The sequence below is a fragment of the Strongylocentrotus purpuratus genome, unplaced genomic scaffold, assembly GCF_000002235.5.
Source record: "Strongylocentrotus purpuratus isolate Spur 01 unplaced genomic scaffold, Spur_5.0 spur5_scaffold_3, whole genome shotgun sequence".
Classification (NCBI taxonomy): Eukaryota; Metazoa; Echinodermata; class Echinoidea; order Camarodonta; family Strongylocentrotidae; genus Strongylocentrotus; species Strongylocentrotus purpuratus.
In genome coordinates, this window is record NW_022145609.1 from 2,601,835 (window position 1) to 2,618,874 (window position 17,040).

Below are 17,040 nucleotides of genomic sequence, written 5' to 3' on the forward strand. Positions count from 1 at the left end.
CCATATCAATAACAGCTTCACAATAAATAAAAGATTGTCTTGCTCCTTAAATCATTTATATCTCCTTGGTCGATTTGTTGAACAAAGATGTCTACTCAGATTTAACAGAACTTTCAATTTAATGGAAATAAAGAATGCTTCAACACTGAAGTGTCATGGGGTCAGGTGTTGGTTACAAGATGGGGAGGTCAAACTTCCAATCTGTCATATACAGGGATTACAGGCAACATTACATATTAAATGGTCAGTTTGCAAGAGTTTATCTTTTAGTTTTCTATAACATTTATATATTCCATCTTTCATGTTTTTTCCAGTTCTCTGTACTACCCGCTGTATTGGAGGTGCACGTTGTAAAACTAGACATCCAAACTGCCGAACATGAGCCAGTTGATGTGATGGAGTAACTGACTCCCTGAAATCAGTCTGAATGGATTCTGTATTTCCGAGCAGGATCTTCACCCACCAATCCTGACCAAATATAATAAACCAGCCCAAGGACTTCTGTAGTCCCATTTGTTGCAAGAGAATGTTAACTGTTGTGTGTTTATATACATGTATGTTGGCTTCGGTTGATCAGTAAAAGTGCCAAATATGAGGGACGTCAACTGTTAGGCGTTGTGTAACAGCCAGGAAATGCACCCTTTATAAATACTTTATGGAATGGTTTGTTTGTTATTCTTGTTGTAGATTAACATGACTATGGAGTATGCATTTCTTTTTCAGCTCTCAAGTTTATCAAATTGAAGGAAACGTGTTTTTTATCTCCCAACGTTACAAATATAAAATATATATTATTTTTATTTCAATAGAATACAAAGTGAAACTTCAACAACAGATTAACAAAACAATATGTGTAATTTAAGACACTGAAAAATTAATATATGATAGTCAGTTTGGTCGCTTTATTGTGAATTTGTGATACGCATATTTAATTTTGTTTGCTATTTCTTTCAGCAAAAAAAATTCACGTTCCAAAGCCGAGAAGATAAAATTGCAGTAAAAACAATCAGTCAGTGAATATATAATTATCTTTTGACGTTTCAACCATGTACATCATACATTGTACATCAGCATTTGAATTATTTATTTTGCTGCATTTATATGGTTGAAAAACTTTTTGTTTGCTGCTGTTTTATTGCATTGTCTTACGAATATGGTGTGATATAGTTTGGTTTTAGTGATCCAAATACATTTCACGTATTTCCGACTCCATGATCTTGAAACTGCGATCCGTGCCATTACAATGTAAATACTGGATAACGCGAGATTGTTTTGCATTAACATTGGGTGTTTGTAAGGCCGTGTGCGCTTTCTTTAAAAAGAGAACTAGCAGTTTTTATTTCTGATTTGTTTTCATATGTGTCCAACAAATTGTGATGTTATATAATTTCTACATTAAAAAACAGAAACAGATACAACATTATATAATTATGGAATAGAAGGTTGTTCACTTCCCTTAGGTTTACTGTCTTGAATCGCAGTCCATGAAGACCCTAGCTTACCTGGACCCTTCTATTTTCAATGTGCAGTTTTTACACAATTACAATACGTACATTTTTATAATCTCTTCCTTCTTTCAAACTAGCTTTATATCTTTCCAGTATAAATCAAAATCTTGTGATGTAGACTTTGATGTAATGTGAGCTTTGAAACTACATGTAGTTAAATAATAGTTCTAGTAATTCTAGTTTTTGTACTCTACGATATAATTGATGTTATTCACAAGCGCATGGCCACAAAATGGTTTAATTTATTTATGATTGATCTTACCCTCCCTTTATATATTATAATTTCAATCTCTCTAAAGTGTATCATATCTGCCTTCTCTCTGCTCCTTCTCTCTCCCGTTTTATCTCAGTTCCTCCCTCTTGCTCACCATCATTTTCAAATCTTGAGGTCCCTGTATCCATCAACCCCCCCCCCCCCCTTTTTCTATTCTCTCTCTCTCTCTTACTATTATTTGCTACAATTCATATCCATAAATATCTCCCCTCCCCTTCCCTCCCCCTTTCTCTTTCTCTCTTTCTCTTTATCTCTTTCCTACCACCCGCATACATGAATTTCCTTTACCATTCTTCCACCTCAATGATAACTCTACCAGTGCAAATTATGACAACACCTACGTTCAAGGCTATTTCATCATCTAAATGTACATACTGTATCTGTATATTAACCTTGTAAATTCAATTTGAAGTAATAAAACCTGAAAAAGTATGAAAAGATTGTGTGTGACCATTATATGTAGAGTATGTGTATCTGTTAACTCTTTTTGTGGACAAAGGAAAACAATAAAGAACAATAAAAGGCAAGAAAGAAAATTTTAAAATTTGTAGATCAAACTTTTCTAACCATCATCTTTTTATTATGTTCTTCTTTTTTTTGTCTCCCACAACAAATAATAAACACAATTTCATACTTTGAAGTTATATATCATTATTGTTGTATTTATTGGAAAAATCTTAGAATATTTACATGTATTTTATCCTATGAATCATGTTAAGGTTTGAAAATATATACAAATAGTTAAAAAGTTAAAAATTTGAAGCAAATACATTGCACACAATATTAAAGAAAGAATTAGAAATCAAGTTTACATTCTAAACTTCATTGTTTAAATTCCATTAGTAAATTCAAGAAACCCGTGTCAAAATCTTTCGTGTGTCAAACCATGACAGCAAAGATGCCAACTTTGCTAATATAATGGCAGGATTCTAATGTATGAAAACAAATATTTTGGAGTTGGTATCTCTGTGGTATATACAATATCGCAGAAAATACTCACGACTGCCTAAAATCTGTATATTGCCATTAGCGTTCTAATGTTTTCATATTTCAGTTTCATGAATACTACAATTCTGAACTTCTTAGAAACTCCCGATGCCTGGGATCTCACCCAAGCATCAGTATTTAAAATAATAGGTTCCTCCGAATCTAGGTAACACAGATCCCTGGAAAGTGGGGAAAGATACAGAGTAATATGTTGAAACTTTACCCATAGAATTTTGTCACCTCATTGCTGTTAGTCATCATAATAACCTGGGTTCGCTACAGGAAAAAAGTGCATATATGGAGTCGAACCCTAATATAATTTACTCAATAAGACATGGCATTTCTTTTAACAAGACTAAAAAATATTTTAAAACTAAAAAACCTTGATAAAAATGTGCAAGAAAGGGATTGGCAGCATTACCTTGTTATAATGAACAATTGGTGTAATAGTGATCTTTAAATAAGGTTTTAATGTACAATTAAAATAACACACAAATCGTCGCTGTTTTCATGAAGTGACGGTAGTGACAAAAAATTGCATTCACTTTGCGTTACGATTTTCCTCACTACCGTCACTTCGTGAAAACAAGGACGAAATGTGCCTCACTGCCAGCATTGTTAGTTTGTTACTCCCTGAAATGAGAATTAATTTGGTATTCCAGTGGACTTGAAAGAACATGATTGAATGATTTGAAACTCAGTTAACATTTAAACATTGATACAAATAGATATCAAATAGGTCATACATATACAGAGGACCAGTGGAACATCCACCCCATACATAAACTTAAATATTTCTGTATGCAAACCATATCCATAAATTTGAAATTCAGATTTATATTTCTTCTTGGAGAAACTTTGCAAAGATTTTTAAAAGAATTGGGTCCAACACACACCACCCGCCAGCCCATTCACAATGTCACTGCTCCCCCATGATTATAATCATGATGTCACATGAGATGATAAGGAAAACACAAATAATCATTGTTAAAATACCCTGTGTGTTAAAACTTCTCTATGGAATTGGCTGGCACTCCTGATTCTTTCAGGAATGTGATCATGTCATTTTCAAAAGAACGCGTTCCGCAGACCAGCGCCCTCACAGGTCGTCCCATGGATGCAGCCACCTCTTTGGATAGTCTCTCTTGAGTGAAGCGGCCATATTGAATGATCTCGCCGTACTCTGTTGAATGGCTGCCTGCTAAGCTCTGCAGGAGACAGAAAGTGTGAATACGAGAAACAAGGATTAATTAAAGTAGTGAATAAAAGAAACAAAGATTACTTAAAGTAGTGAATACAAGAAACAAAGATTACTTAAAGTAGTGAATACAAGAAAAAAGCATTACTTAAAGTAGTGAATACAAGAAACAAAGATTACTTAAAGCAGTGAATACAAGAAACAAAGATTACTTAAAGTAGTCATCCGAAGGGGAAGCCTTACTGATCAAATATAACAGCTTCCCTCTACAAAATATTTTGGGGGTCTACAGTCATCATCTCTCACAAATGTTAATTTTGAGATCCAGATTTTCTGCCTTCAGCAGTCTTCCATAAAGCATCAAGATTTGTGACGTCACATGTGAGACACAGCAAGCCAAAAAAAAAAATCACATTTTACGCTTTCCATGATATCTATATGGTTTTTGCAACAAATTATTCATGTTTTTCGAGAGAAAATCTTCCCATCCATATATAATTTGTCCATAATTATCATTAGTCGTGAATTTCCTTCAGGTGACTACTTTAAGATGCAGGCAAACATGCTTATTTCACACACTGTGCAATTCAGAAGCAACCACAGAGAAGTCAATAATAAGGCACACAAATTAACAAAATCAACCTGTCAGTTCAACTGAACATCAAAGAATGTATGGCTTTTTCGAAGAGTAATACTCCTCAAAAGACAGAAAACAATCCACATCAACATTTTAACCTCCCAGATCTCTGTTTCTCTGCATGAGCAATAACAATATGTACATGTACATACACATTCCAGAGCTATTGCCTGGGCTAGCTGCATAATTTGTATTTGATTGTAAAATAAAGAAACAAACTCTTTGATCCAGAAGGGATTTGAACTTGCAGCGTTTACTGCTTTCTGGGCAGTAACTTTACTACATGTACTAGGTCATTTTTTATCCATCCATGACACAGTGCCTAGGTGACTGTATTCAGAAAAATGATTACAAATTACAGTAAATTACTCTGTGATGTACTGATTGTGAGTTCCTTTAATACCTGAGTCAGATTAAAGATGATGGTGATATTCCAGTAAAGAGCCAACTCATTAAGAGTTTCCCTGAGAAGAATCTCATCATAGTTACGACAGGTGTAGAGTAGTCTGAAGACTGTCTCATCCTCCTCATTCTCTACAATATGCCTCATCACCTGAATGATGGGAGTGATCCCGGTACCAGCTGCTATAGCTATCATATAATGGCCCTGTTGATAAAAGATATTGTTTGAATTTGTTAGTAAACTTCATTCACATGGTACATTAATGATTTGTTAATTCATACCGGTAGGCATAATAATTATTACAAATATGGAAAAATCGTTTGAAAGATACATAGATACAATATATATACCAGTAACTATACCAGTACATGTAAGTAAGATTAAATGTTGAGAAAATGACAAATGGTAATGAATATCAAATCTTTTGTGCAGATCATTTAACTGCAAGTTTGCATTAATGATAGAAAATTGTATATGAGTAAAAGATTGAAATGTCTCCTATTAAGTATCACTGCATGAAATTAAAAAAGTTTGGGGTAACATTTCATTTTGTACTTTTTTTAATAGAAAATGCTCTATTTCAGAAGAATATGTAAATCTCACTTATCTACAAGGTCATTTATTGAACTACTCTCTTTACTTTGCCTAAGGCTTGCAACGTTCTATCGTGATAAACAAAGCTCCTCAATAACTCTTTACCTAAGGGTACGAGGCAAAATATTGGGAAAATGTGTACACAAAACAGCTTCTTTTTTTTTTTACATATTTAAGGGGTCTGTGTGCATAGGATTTGTTATATTTGAACAATGGGATACATCTTTAGAAACTTCATTTTCTTACGTACGCTCTTTAATGAAAAATAATTGAAAAAATTCTGAAGGAGAAATACACTTCATAAGTATATCTCTCTCAATCAATTTGATGAAATACTAAGAAAAAATGGGAGTAACTTAGGTCTGGAAACCTTCCACAAAGTGCCAAAGAGGACGGCTGATGTTTTCAATAGAAAATCAAATCAAAATGAATTGTACTCTGGCTCCTATGAGCTGTTAGATTACCTTGTTTGGTTGGTATATAAATGAATTGTACTCTGGCTCCTATGAACTGTTAGATTACCTCGTTTGGTTGGTATGTAAACGCCCCAAAGGGTCCTCTCCATTCTACTCCATCGCCTATCTTCCATTGCTTAATGTACTGAGACATATCTCCACTGAGGTACAACTACAAAAACAGAAGATAAATCACATATCATGATCAATTAATAAGTATGTAGTCCTCCATTCTCAAATTTAAGCACAATTAAGATCATGTTATATTTTCTCAGTAGTGTGAGGAAGTGTCATTCCTGTGTATGGCCATAAAAAAAACCTTTGGCATACAAAAATTAGTCTGTTAAAATGTCTAAGAGGCTGTTAGACAATGATCTTGATTTGCTAGTGCTGGTAAAGACTGAAAACAAAATTAAGAAATGTATTTTCTTCTTTAATAGGCATGTAGCTATAAAATCCATTTTAGTTCTAGCCCCTTCTGCCCATGAATATACAGAGAGGCACATTCAATTAAAAAAAAGAATAAGTACAAGTACTATATCTTCTGTCCAAACCTCTCAAGATTTTTGAGAGTTTCATACAACACCATTTAAAGGTAAAGACCAGTTATGGTCATGCGATTGCATTGTGAAAGAAACGTTGTGGAATCGATCAGAAAAGGTTGATCATCTAGCATCTAGCATCTGCAAGGTTCTGGAATCATCAAAATGATAAGAAATTTGGCCCATTCTTCGTAAAGTTACAAGCACTATACACAGAAAGATGTATATGGGACTACCCTATATCTCTCACAGACCATGAGAGGAACAAATTTACCAAATATATGAATTAGTAGGCGGTTTCCCTGCAAATTTTCTATCATCATGTATTAGTCAAAACATATTCTTTCACATGATTGGTAATGAGAGCTTCCATTTCATTTTTTGAAATTGGGGCGTTTCCAATACTAGTCTTTACCTTTAACAGTCTCTTACAAATATCGTTCTGCATACCTTAATAAGGACTTCAAAGAACCCTGCATCATGTGGTGAAGAGATTGGTGTGTATTGCCTGGTTATCACCTTTCCATTGTGTATACCCCTATGAGGATCATACCAAAGGAGAAACAAAAAGAGTGTCACCTGACATTATACAAGATGAGCAGGTAGAGAGAACTTTTACACCACATGCAGACACAATATGATACACATAAAAGAAACACATTCGCCATAAAAGCTTCACAGCAACAACAAGATGGACCCTCGACTGCACGCAATCAAAAAATGATGCCTCAGCCATAGAGCGATTTTACAAACCAAAAACAGAAGCAATTTGTAAAAAATTCAAGTTTGATTGTATGACCCTTTGACCTTGGACCTCGTGACCCCAAAATCTAATAAGTTCATTAGCTTTGCAAGATACATAAAGGACATAAGTTTGGCGGGAATCCATCGATTGGTTCTTGAGATAAAACGATCGCGAGAATGGGATGTAGCGGAGGCATAAAAACTAAAAAATTTAAATATGGTAAAAGCAAATACAAACTTTCCAAAGGAAGAGATGGTGGCAGCATTATTACCGGTATTCTTATAATATTCTAAAATAATAAACATTGACGTCCTACAAGTTTTACCTGAGAATGATGTGCTTTGCAATAGACAGGTCCAGTTTCCTTCCAGGTGGAAGCATGAATCTGTACACAGCTGTATTTGCACAGACTGGAATGATCGATTGCAGAGTGTAATATCTGTAGTCCATCAGGTCCATTACAGTTCCATTGTCTTCAATCTTGAACAAAGGGAACATAATTACAAATTATTAGAAGTAGTTCTAATACTAAACATACTAAACATTTAAGAATTATATGTCTCACACCTGGAAGAGCCGAGGCCTATCTCTCAGTCTGAAGGTTCGTCTGCTTCAAGCAACTTCTTTCTCTATTGCGACTTACGGAAGTGAGTCCTGGGCCATGACAAAGAATGACAGAAAGAAAGAGAGTTGATGCCTTTGAAATGTGGTTCTACAGGAGGCTGTTGTAGGTGTCATGGAAAGATAAAAAGACAAATGTGTGAGTCCTGGAAAAGATTGGAACAGACTTGACCATCAGAAGGGGAATCATGGAAAGAAAAATTAAACTATTTTGGGCACATTGTTAGGAGATCTGAAGGTGTTGAGAATCAAACACTGCAAGGAGCAGTCAAAGGAAAACAGGGTAGAGGTCGTCCACCAATATCTTGGACTGATGATATCAAGAAAGTATCTGGACAAGGAATGAAAGGTCCAACACAAATGGCAAGTGAATGAGTTGCATGGCGTGCTCTCGTGAAGACCACAGCAGCGCTTTACAGCGCCACCTGAAGTTGATGATGATGAAGAATACATCCAGCAGTCAGACAAAGAACAAAAAACAAAATGAATTAATCAAAGTCAGTGAGGTTATGTGTAGTACTAGTTACATCCCAAGTTCTTTACTTATGAAAATGTTATTCGAACAAGATACCTCTTCTTCCTTTTAATGTACAGGGCACTGTAGTTCCAAATATACATTTATTCCATTCCACTAAGTTAATCACAACAATCAGCATATAGAAAATTACCATGGATTTGATCGAAGAATTAACTTGCTTCTTATCCTCCAAGTAACTGAAGCACGACTTTCAAGTTCGAGGGGAATAAATGAAACTCACCTGACTTTCCTCTGCACCATGTTTACGCTTGCAAGTCTTTTTCCACAGTTGTATCTCCTGATCATGAATATCATAGACACACACTGCACACCCAGAACCACAGCAGGAATCTGGAGGGGGTGTGGCCGGCCGTATTGATTGGCACTGCTCACAAACATCAGGATCCCTAGTCTCACTTGCCATGACTGTCACGGTGGTGTACATAAAATGGGTGGGGGGGGGGAATTGAAAGACATGCATTTTTTAGACTGATATTCACTCTTTCATCTTTTCCTACATTTAACTTTTATGTAGATGTTTTCAGTCCATAAAGTGCAAGTTCCTTATGGCTGTGAAATTGAATATATATGTACATGTAAACTCGTACTGTAGTTTATTATTCATCTGACTGCAATAATCTACTTTTTATTCTTCTTTTTCTCCTCCTCCTCCTCCTCCTCCGTCTTCGTCTTCTCCTTCACCTTCTTCTCCTATTACGGTACTTCTTCTTTTCTTTATTATTCATCTTCTTCTTCCTATCCTTCTTCTTATCCTTCTTCACCTTCTTCTTCTTCTCATTACTTCTTTCTTGTATGCTATGTTCTAAATCCCCAAATAAATGTAATAACATTACCTGAATAGTTTCCCTGCACCAATAGCTGTCCAGGAGCCTGAAACAAGGCAATGGATTGGTTCAATGTTCTGCTGGGATGGCAGCAATCAATGTTTTTTTTTCATTTCATTTATTATCTGAGTTATCTTTCTGGGTCATGTTCACTTTCCTCCCCTGTGGCTTGGTGTTATCTTGATGTACTCCTAGCATCATACATGTCCACCATGACTTCCCTTCTTCCACTACTTGTTTGTTGGTTGTAAGCTTGCTTGGTTCCTCTTCACTAGACTCACGCTTCCTCTTCTGACCACTTACTTTCTCTGATTCAACACACACAAAAAAGAAAAACATAAGAATGTTTTTTATTAGGATGTTTAAAATATTGTTATTCAAGATTGAATGACCCGAAAATAAGGCCTCTTTTCAATAAAACTCTTGCAGTATTAACAAAAACATTAAATTTATTATAAAATTTAGATTCACTATCAGCTGTTCATGTGGTCAAATTGGGTTAATGGGGATATTGTCAGGTCCACAGAATACAGTGTATATAGAGGGCGATCATACATATTTTAAGTCTAGAATTATAAATAAAGTACAACATTTTTAATGTTGTTTAGGCCTACATGTACATGTTAATTTGTTTGTGTTTGAGGGTTCTTGAAAGCTCATGAAGTAAGCTTTTGAACGATGATCATGCACAAGTTGTAAGGGATGCAACATGATTGAGAGCAGCGCCAGAGATCAAGAGAGAGAGAGAGAGACTAGTCATGCATAGTATAGCCCAGCGTCTCACGAAACCAGTACAAGTTCACCGGCATCCCATTGAAATGTGTGTATTTAAGTTTAAAGGTAATACAAAGTTTTGGGAAATTTGAAAATTTGGTGGATAGTGATTCCTTACAATTTTGATATATTTGGATGCCCCTGTGGATGTATTATAAGCACTAGAAAATTTAGCCCCTAAAACACTTCTGCTTTCGAGAAAAATTGATTATAAAAAATTTACCGGTGCTCCCGGTAAATTTTGATGAATTTCAAATAGCGCCTACGGCCGTATAATGGTACCTGCGACCATGAAAATCTCAGAATGTGTAGTTGTGATATATAATTTTCCAACGGAAATAGCTAATCGGTCGATTTTAGTCAAGAAACATTGTTTTATGGCTTAATTAATATCTTGACCTTGAGAGGGAGCTATACAACATAAAGAGTGTATTATTTTCAATTTCATAACTTTAGACTTGATTTCAACGGCGACAACGATCACTGAATTGTTAAAGATCGCATATGCTTCCAATATGTTAATTTGAACCAAATTCATGACCCCATACCAAAACTTTGTATTACCTTTAACACACGTTTCAATGGGATGTCGGTGAACTTGTACTTATGATGGTTTCATGAAACGCTGCCAAGGTCACTACTAGTCACGCATCAAGTCTTAAATAATTTAAGTAGACCTCTAGGCTCTAGTCTAGATCTAGAGTCCTAAACTTAACTTTTAGTTTACTTAGGTCTAGATAGGCAAATTCATGCAAAAAAATATATTCAAAAAATTGACTTGAAAACACATCAGACAATTAGTCTGAACCGAGTCAGGAGCAGATTTGAATAAATTATATTTTTAAATGTTGTAAAACCAAAGATATAAGAAGAAAACTGACCAAGTATCTGTACTAAAAATCGTACATGTAAAATTGGTCGTACACATTCGACAGCTCTAAATGACGTGCACGGTTGCGTTACGCGCGTTCTTGAATCCAAAATCATACCTCACACACACACTCTCACCATACCGCGAATGGTCCGTCGTGGGGAGCTAGCCGGATGAGAGTTTGCAGCGATACCAACGCAGCTTCGGAGCTCCGCAGCGCGCCATTTTAGCGGGACTCGGAAAGGTTCGCGGTGGGAAGGCAGCGGCCTAGCTTTTTGCCCAAACAACGCTAGATCGGCTGCTGGCAAAATAAAAATAACTACGATCGAGAACATCGTCGGTTTCTTAACTTTTCAGTGAGATAATTCTGAATTCTAATTGAGACTATATAATAAATTAAATCGACAAAGAAACCTCGGTAGAACTCTTATAACTATACAAAAGCTTGTTTATTTCTTCATTTGACATTTTGTTTTTGACCATTTTTTCGTGCGCGAGTCAATGCAAACTATGTATTACCAAACTTTCAACACGCAAGGAACGGGGAACACTCGCGGACCTCGTATCAAATTCGTTGCAAAAAAAAAAATCAAGGGTGATTTTGAAGCAGTGAAGAATATTGGCGCTGCAATGCGCAGAAATATACTTGAAAGAAACTTAAAAAATCATACATGAATTTTCAGAAAATCGTATTTGTATTAGACTCTAGTGTACCTAGATGTGAATTGTTTATAACTCAGATTTTATGAAGATTTGTCGGGAAAAAATGTCAATTTTTTCCGTTTGGTGGTCATTTCTAGGCTAATATTTTAAAAGTTACTTCAGTAATGGTCCCGATGTTTCTCTTATCATAGTGATCATACTCGCATGTTATTCCTACATAGATTAAACATAGGATGGTTAAGGGTAAGACCGGATAACATTATAAAAAAGATATATCCTTCCAACCTCCCATATCCAAGTTTTGGGCTGATTATTGCCGACCCACCGCAGCAAGGCCATTCAGATTTTCGTACGCGACCGAAGCGCCCTCTAGTGCCCCATGAATGTGCCTAGTCTAGATCTAACTTAACTTGCCTTGGCTGTTTAGGCCTAAAGTAAAACAGCAAAACATACCTCCAGATACATCATGTATAATAACCTAGAGCGACAATGGAAGCATGGCTGGTGATATTACAAGAATTTTCTCCCAAAAATCGGGTAGAATTCAGGTAAAGAAGAAAAATGCCCATGATGCATGACTGGAGTCATTTCCCAGTGTGAGCAGCAGTGCGGTACCGGTGGTTCTGCGCCCCACAGTTTCCCGTGGAACCCCGGTGAAAACATGCCACAATCCTGCGGGTCGCAAAAGTAACGCGTAGACTCTAGACCTAGATCTAGGGTCTATATATGTTTTGCCGTAAATACCTACGCAAAAGGTGATGCCCTGAGATATCGAACTATATCAAACACTTTAAATCATATTATATTTACCGTCCATTCCAAAAGTTTAAACATCATACAAAGCAGGTTAAAAGCGATGTTAAAATTCCCCAGACAAAACGCAGTTCCAGAGATGGCTTTTCGTAAAGGCTGTGCTTATGGTAAGCCACGGGGCTACTGACTGTCTGACACAGCGGGAGAGTTTTTCAACTAATTTCGGGTCTGAATGAATTTTTTTTTTCATAGGTTTTTATTAATTTCTCTCTTAAAGGAAATTTCACATAATTTATAACATTTATACAAAATTACAAATAATTTTCAACTTTGCAAGCGAACACTAAAGTTACAAATAAAATTTTCCGGATGAAGTTACACATTTACAGAAAAAAAATATTCATATAAACAAAATTATGGTTTCACATTTTAAATAAATCACACATAATTTGTTTAAACAATTTCCTCGTTCAGCATGCATATCTATTTCCAATTATTTCTTTTCTTTTCCACAATAATTTTTCAAAATTTCTTTCAAAGAGAGAGAGCACTAAAAGACCCGATAACAAGGGTATTTGTAAGTGCGATCAATAACGGTACATAAGGGTGGGGGGGGGGGGGGGGGGGGGGGGGGGGGGGGTAATCAGCACTAAAAAAAAATTCTTCTATTTTGACCCGATAACAAGGGTATTTGTAAGTGCGATCAATAACGGTATAAGGGGGGGGGGGGCGGGGGGTAATCAGCACTAAAAAAAAAATTCTTCTATTTTGACCCGACTTTGAAAATCGCACCGGCCGATATTTCGCTCAGTGAAGGGAGGTTAGTCTAGATAGCGGTTTTTTTTTTTTTTTTTTTTTTTTTTTTTTTTTTTTTTACTAAACACCCCCCCCCCCCCCCCTCCTCCCTTGAGCAAAAAAGAAAAGGTAAATTTCTGGTCACCAAATTACAACCAAAAAAGTTGGGGGCCAGGGGGGCAGGGGGCAAGGCCCGCTCTCGCCCCCCCCCCCCTGGATCCGCGCCTGCTACATCCAATAAATATTAAAAAGGCATAAATTCATGAAAATTATTGGTGCAGGCTTAGATTTTTGTAAAAGAGTAATTTTATACTTGTATCATACAAAAGTATATAATCAGCCAAATGTATCAGTCCAAACTATTTTCTGCGTGTTTTTCTCATAACTTGGCTTTATACCGTGTGAGTCAAAGAAAAAAGTTTACACCGTTATTTTAAACATCATCTATGAACAGTAAATTAGTATACATCTTATAAAACATTGTTTTATCCCAAATCATTTGGTATCCTTTTTGTGTGGTATGTGTTCACGCTTGGATGAGCAGGAGGCATATTTGCGAGAGTGCAACAATCGACTTGCGCCAAAATGATGCCTACAATACAGTGGCGGATCCAGGGGGGGCCGAAACGGCCGCGGCCCCCCCTATTGGCGGCGCAAAAAAAAAGAGAGAAAAAAAAAAAGGAGAAGAGAAGAAAAAAAGGAGAAGAGAAAAGAAAGGAGAAGAGAAAAGAAAAGAGAAGAGAAAAGAAAGAAGAGAGAGAGAGAGAAAAAGAAAAAAGAAGAAGAAGACCCCCCCCCCCCCCCCCCCCACCTCACTCGCACTCCGGGGTCGGAGGGACCGATTTTGTGTTCCCAAAATTTCCGATAAAGGGTTACTTTTCACGCAACAAAGTCCGGCCCGTAATACACACAAATCCGGCCCGCACTGACTCTACACATCGAAGATAAAGGGGTGCTTTCAAACTAAGAGAGGGAACATACATGCGCATACCCTAGATAACATTGAGTGGGTGGGGGGGGGGGGTGGGAAAGGGAAGAAAAAAGTCGGGTGAGAAAGGGGGAAAGACAAGGAAATGGCGCTAAGTGACAGTAACGACGAATAAGGGAAAAACTGTAATCGGGAGATTTGGGGTCATTCCAGAAGGCTTGGGAAACATTATTGAATAGAGGGGGCCGAGCCGGCCGCATAAAATCTCGAGCCATGGATTCAAAGTTAAACGTTACAAACAGCCCCTGCTTTTTGAAAAAAATTGAAAAGGGCACAATGTTTTGGATGTCTTTCAAATAGAAGCTATATACTAAACAGTCAAATTTTAAATTAACGGTAGGGCCGCTTCACAACTCTTATTTTGCCCTTCATTTGGATTCAGCTCATACCAACTCGCTTGTGCTTATATTTGAACTCATGTAGGTAGTGATAATGGACAGCGGCGGCGATCCTGGGCCCGATAGAGAGACACGTCCCCCCGGAAATTTAGTTTTATAGCTAGAAAGAAATATACATGTAGCGGAAAGAACGTACATATTGGACTTAAGGATTTTCTAGAATGCATAATTTCAGCATTCTACATTGCAAAATCTCGCTTGGTCGCTCCGCTCCGGCCCTCGCCCGATAACACAAAACTAAGATATGACGCTCCCGGTCGCGATTATTTCATGGTTGGTGTATACATAGATCTTTTTTCCCCTTTCATTTCTACTGACCTAATTGTATGCTATCACAATCATGATTGTTTCATTTTCCCTTTAAAGCATGCGTAGCTAGGGGCGGTAGGGGCAGTAAGAGGACATAGGACGAAAAAGGAGCAGACAAAGAAACATTTTTGACAAGTCTAAAACGGGACAACAAATCATCTTCTTTCTCTAATAATTTAATGAAACGTTAAGCTTCTGCGCTTTGCGCTGGAGGGGAAAACTGAATTCAGAGAAGAATTAAGAGTCGGGAATGGAACAACGAATTATCTTCTTTCTCTAATAATTTCATTAAACTATGAAAGGTCAGAGCTTCCGCGCCTCGCGCGGAAGGTGGAAAATGAATTCAAACAAGGATTAAGAATCGAGAATGAGACAACGAATCATCTTCTTTCTCTCAAAATTTAATGAAGCGTCAGAAGCTTACGCGCTACGCGCGGGAGGAGGAAAACTGAATTCAGACAAGGATTTAGAGTCGAGAATGAAACAACGAATCATCTTCTTTCTCTAATAATTCAATGAAACGTCAAAGCTTCCGCGCTTCGCGCGGAGGGGGAAAACTGATTTCAGACAATGATTAACAACCGAGAACGGTACAACGAATCGTCTTCTTTCTCTGATAATTTAATGAAACGTCAAAGCTTCCGCGCTTCGCGCGGGAGAGGGGGGGGGGGGGACTCAATTTAGACAAGGATTAAGAGTCGAAAACGGTACTCTTTCTCTAATGATTTAATGAAACGTCAAAGCTTCCGCGCTTCGCGTGGGAGGGGGTATGGAAACTGAATTCAGACAATGATTAAGAATCGAGAACGGTACAACGAATCGTCTTCTTTCTCTAATAATTTAATGAAACGTTAAAGGCCCGGTCGCGAATTTTTTTTCCGTACTCGAGAGAGCAAAAATCCCATGTGCGCATGCGCGTGGACTTATGATTTCTCTGCTACTACTTCCCATACGAAATGTACATGTATTCGCATGTACTGTGCACGATTCGCGTTCTACGAGTAAACGATGGCATAGTAGTCTTCAAACACAGACTCTGATTTGCCAGTTTGACAAATCAATATGCGTATGTGTCGCGATGTGCTTATTCAAGTCTGTGTAGTTGTATGATTCAGACCCAGTAGTGCATATGGAAATACATTGCAACTTGTATAGAATGGTATAGTAGTCTGCAAGCACAGACGCTAATCTGACAGTTTGACAACATACTAGTAGTGTGCTGAGAAGTACTTTATTCAAGTCTGCGTAGATGTATGATTCAGACCCTACTGGTGCGTGCGTTAGAAATGCATCTCAATGTGTAGAGTGTAGTATAGTAGTCTGCAAGGACATAATAATATATTGTGTATTGATGAGTAGTGATTTTATGCAAGTTTGTGTAGTTTAATGATTCCAGACCCCATGGTAGGCCTATGTATTGTGCCACTGCTCTCTCACACTCTTTCTCTCTCTCTCTCTCTCTCTCCATATCTCTCTCTCTTTCTCTCTCTCTCTCTCTCTCTCTCTAGCCCTCCCTCCAGTATGCTCGCACTCTCTGTATTACTTTTATTTATAATCATGGTCTGCTGAGAGCCAGAAGGATGTTAACTCTTAACACAACGAATGCCCTTCTGGCTCTGAACAAACCCACACACCATGAGGTCATTTATTGGCCTTCTCAAAACCGTCATTCTGTAATAATATTTCTAACTTTGGTCTAATAACTCCTTTGTCAGTATAATCCATGGTCAAATTAATAATAAAATCGTGATAGAACAAACACACATGATGAAATAAATGATTCAATCATCTTGACACTATGTTGTCAAACTGTCCGATTAGCGTCTGTGCTTGCAGACTACTATACCATGCTATTCAATTTGGGATGCATTTCTGTAAGCACTAAAATGTCTGAATCATACAACTACTCAGACTTGAATACTAGTACTATTGCTACGCACGATATATGCGTAATTGTTTTGTCAAACTGGCAAATCAGAGTCTGTGTTTGAAGACTACTATGCCGTCGTTTACTCGTAGAACGCGAATCGTGCACAGTAGATGCGAATACATGTACATTTCGTATGGGAAGTAGCAGAGAAATCACAAAGTCCACGCGCATGCGCACATGGGGTATTTGCCCTCTCGAGTACGGAAAAAAAATTCGCGGCCCGGTCACACAGG

General features: G+C 37.2%; 2 protein-coding genes across 2 annotated transcripts in view; one reads left to right on the top strand and one right to left on the bottom strand.

Annotated features, from left to right (window-relative positions):
• The window catches only part of LOC115928596 (sushi, von Willebrand factor type A, EGF and pentraxin domain-containing protein 1-like), a 37,045-nt gene extending 34,825 nt beyond the window's left edge, over positions 1–2,220 (top strand). Inside the window, exon 33 of the mRNA XM_030996006.1 lies at positions 315–2,220. Coding sequence (XP_030851866.1) covers positions 315–382 — 68 coding nt within the window. The 3' untranslated portion in view covers positions 383–2,220. The remainder of the gene's footprint in view (positions 1–314) is intronic.
• A 1,130-nt stretch (positions 2,221–3,350) lies between these two features.
• LOC115918086 (NADH-cytochrome b5 reductase-like) lies at positions 3,351–12,550 on the bottom strand. The gene is made up of 8 exons (XM_030996781.1): positions 12,445–12,550; positions 9,336–9,634; positions 8,723–8,907; positions 7,669–7,823; positions 7,049–7,136; positions 6,124–6,228; positions 5,008–5,211; positions 3,351–3,977 (listed from the first exon to the last, which is right to left on the bottom strand). The coding sequence occupies exons 3-8, from the start codon at positions 8,903–8,905 to the stop codon at positions 3,774–3,776; spliced, it is 939 nt and encodes a 312-aa protein (XP_030852641.1). The 5' UTR covers positions 8,906–8,907; positions 9,336–9,634; positions 12,445–12,550; the 3' UTR covers positions 3,351–3,773.
• Between the last annotated feature and the right edge of the window lie 4,490 nt (positions 12,551–17,040).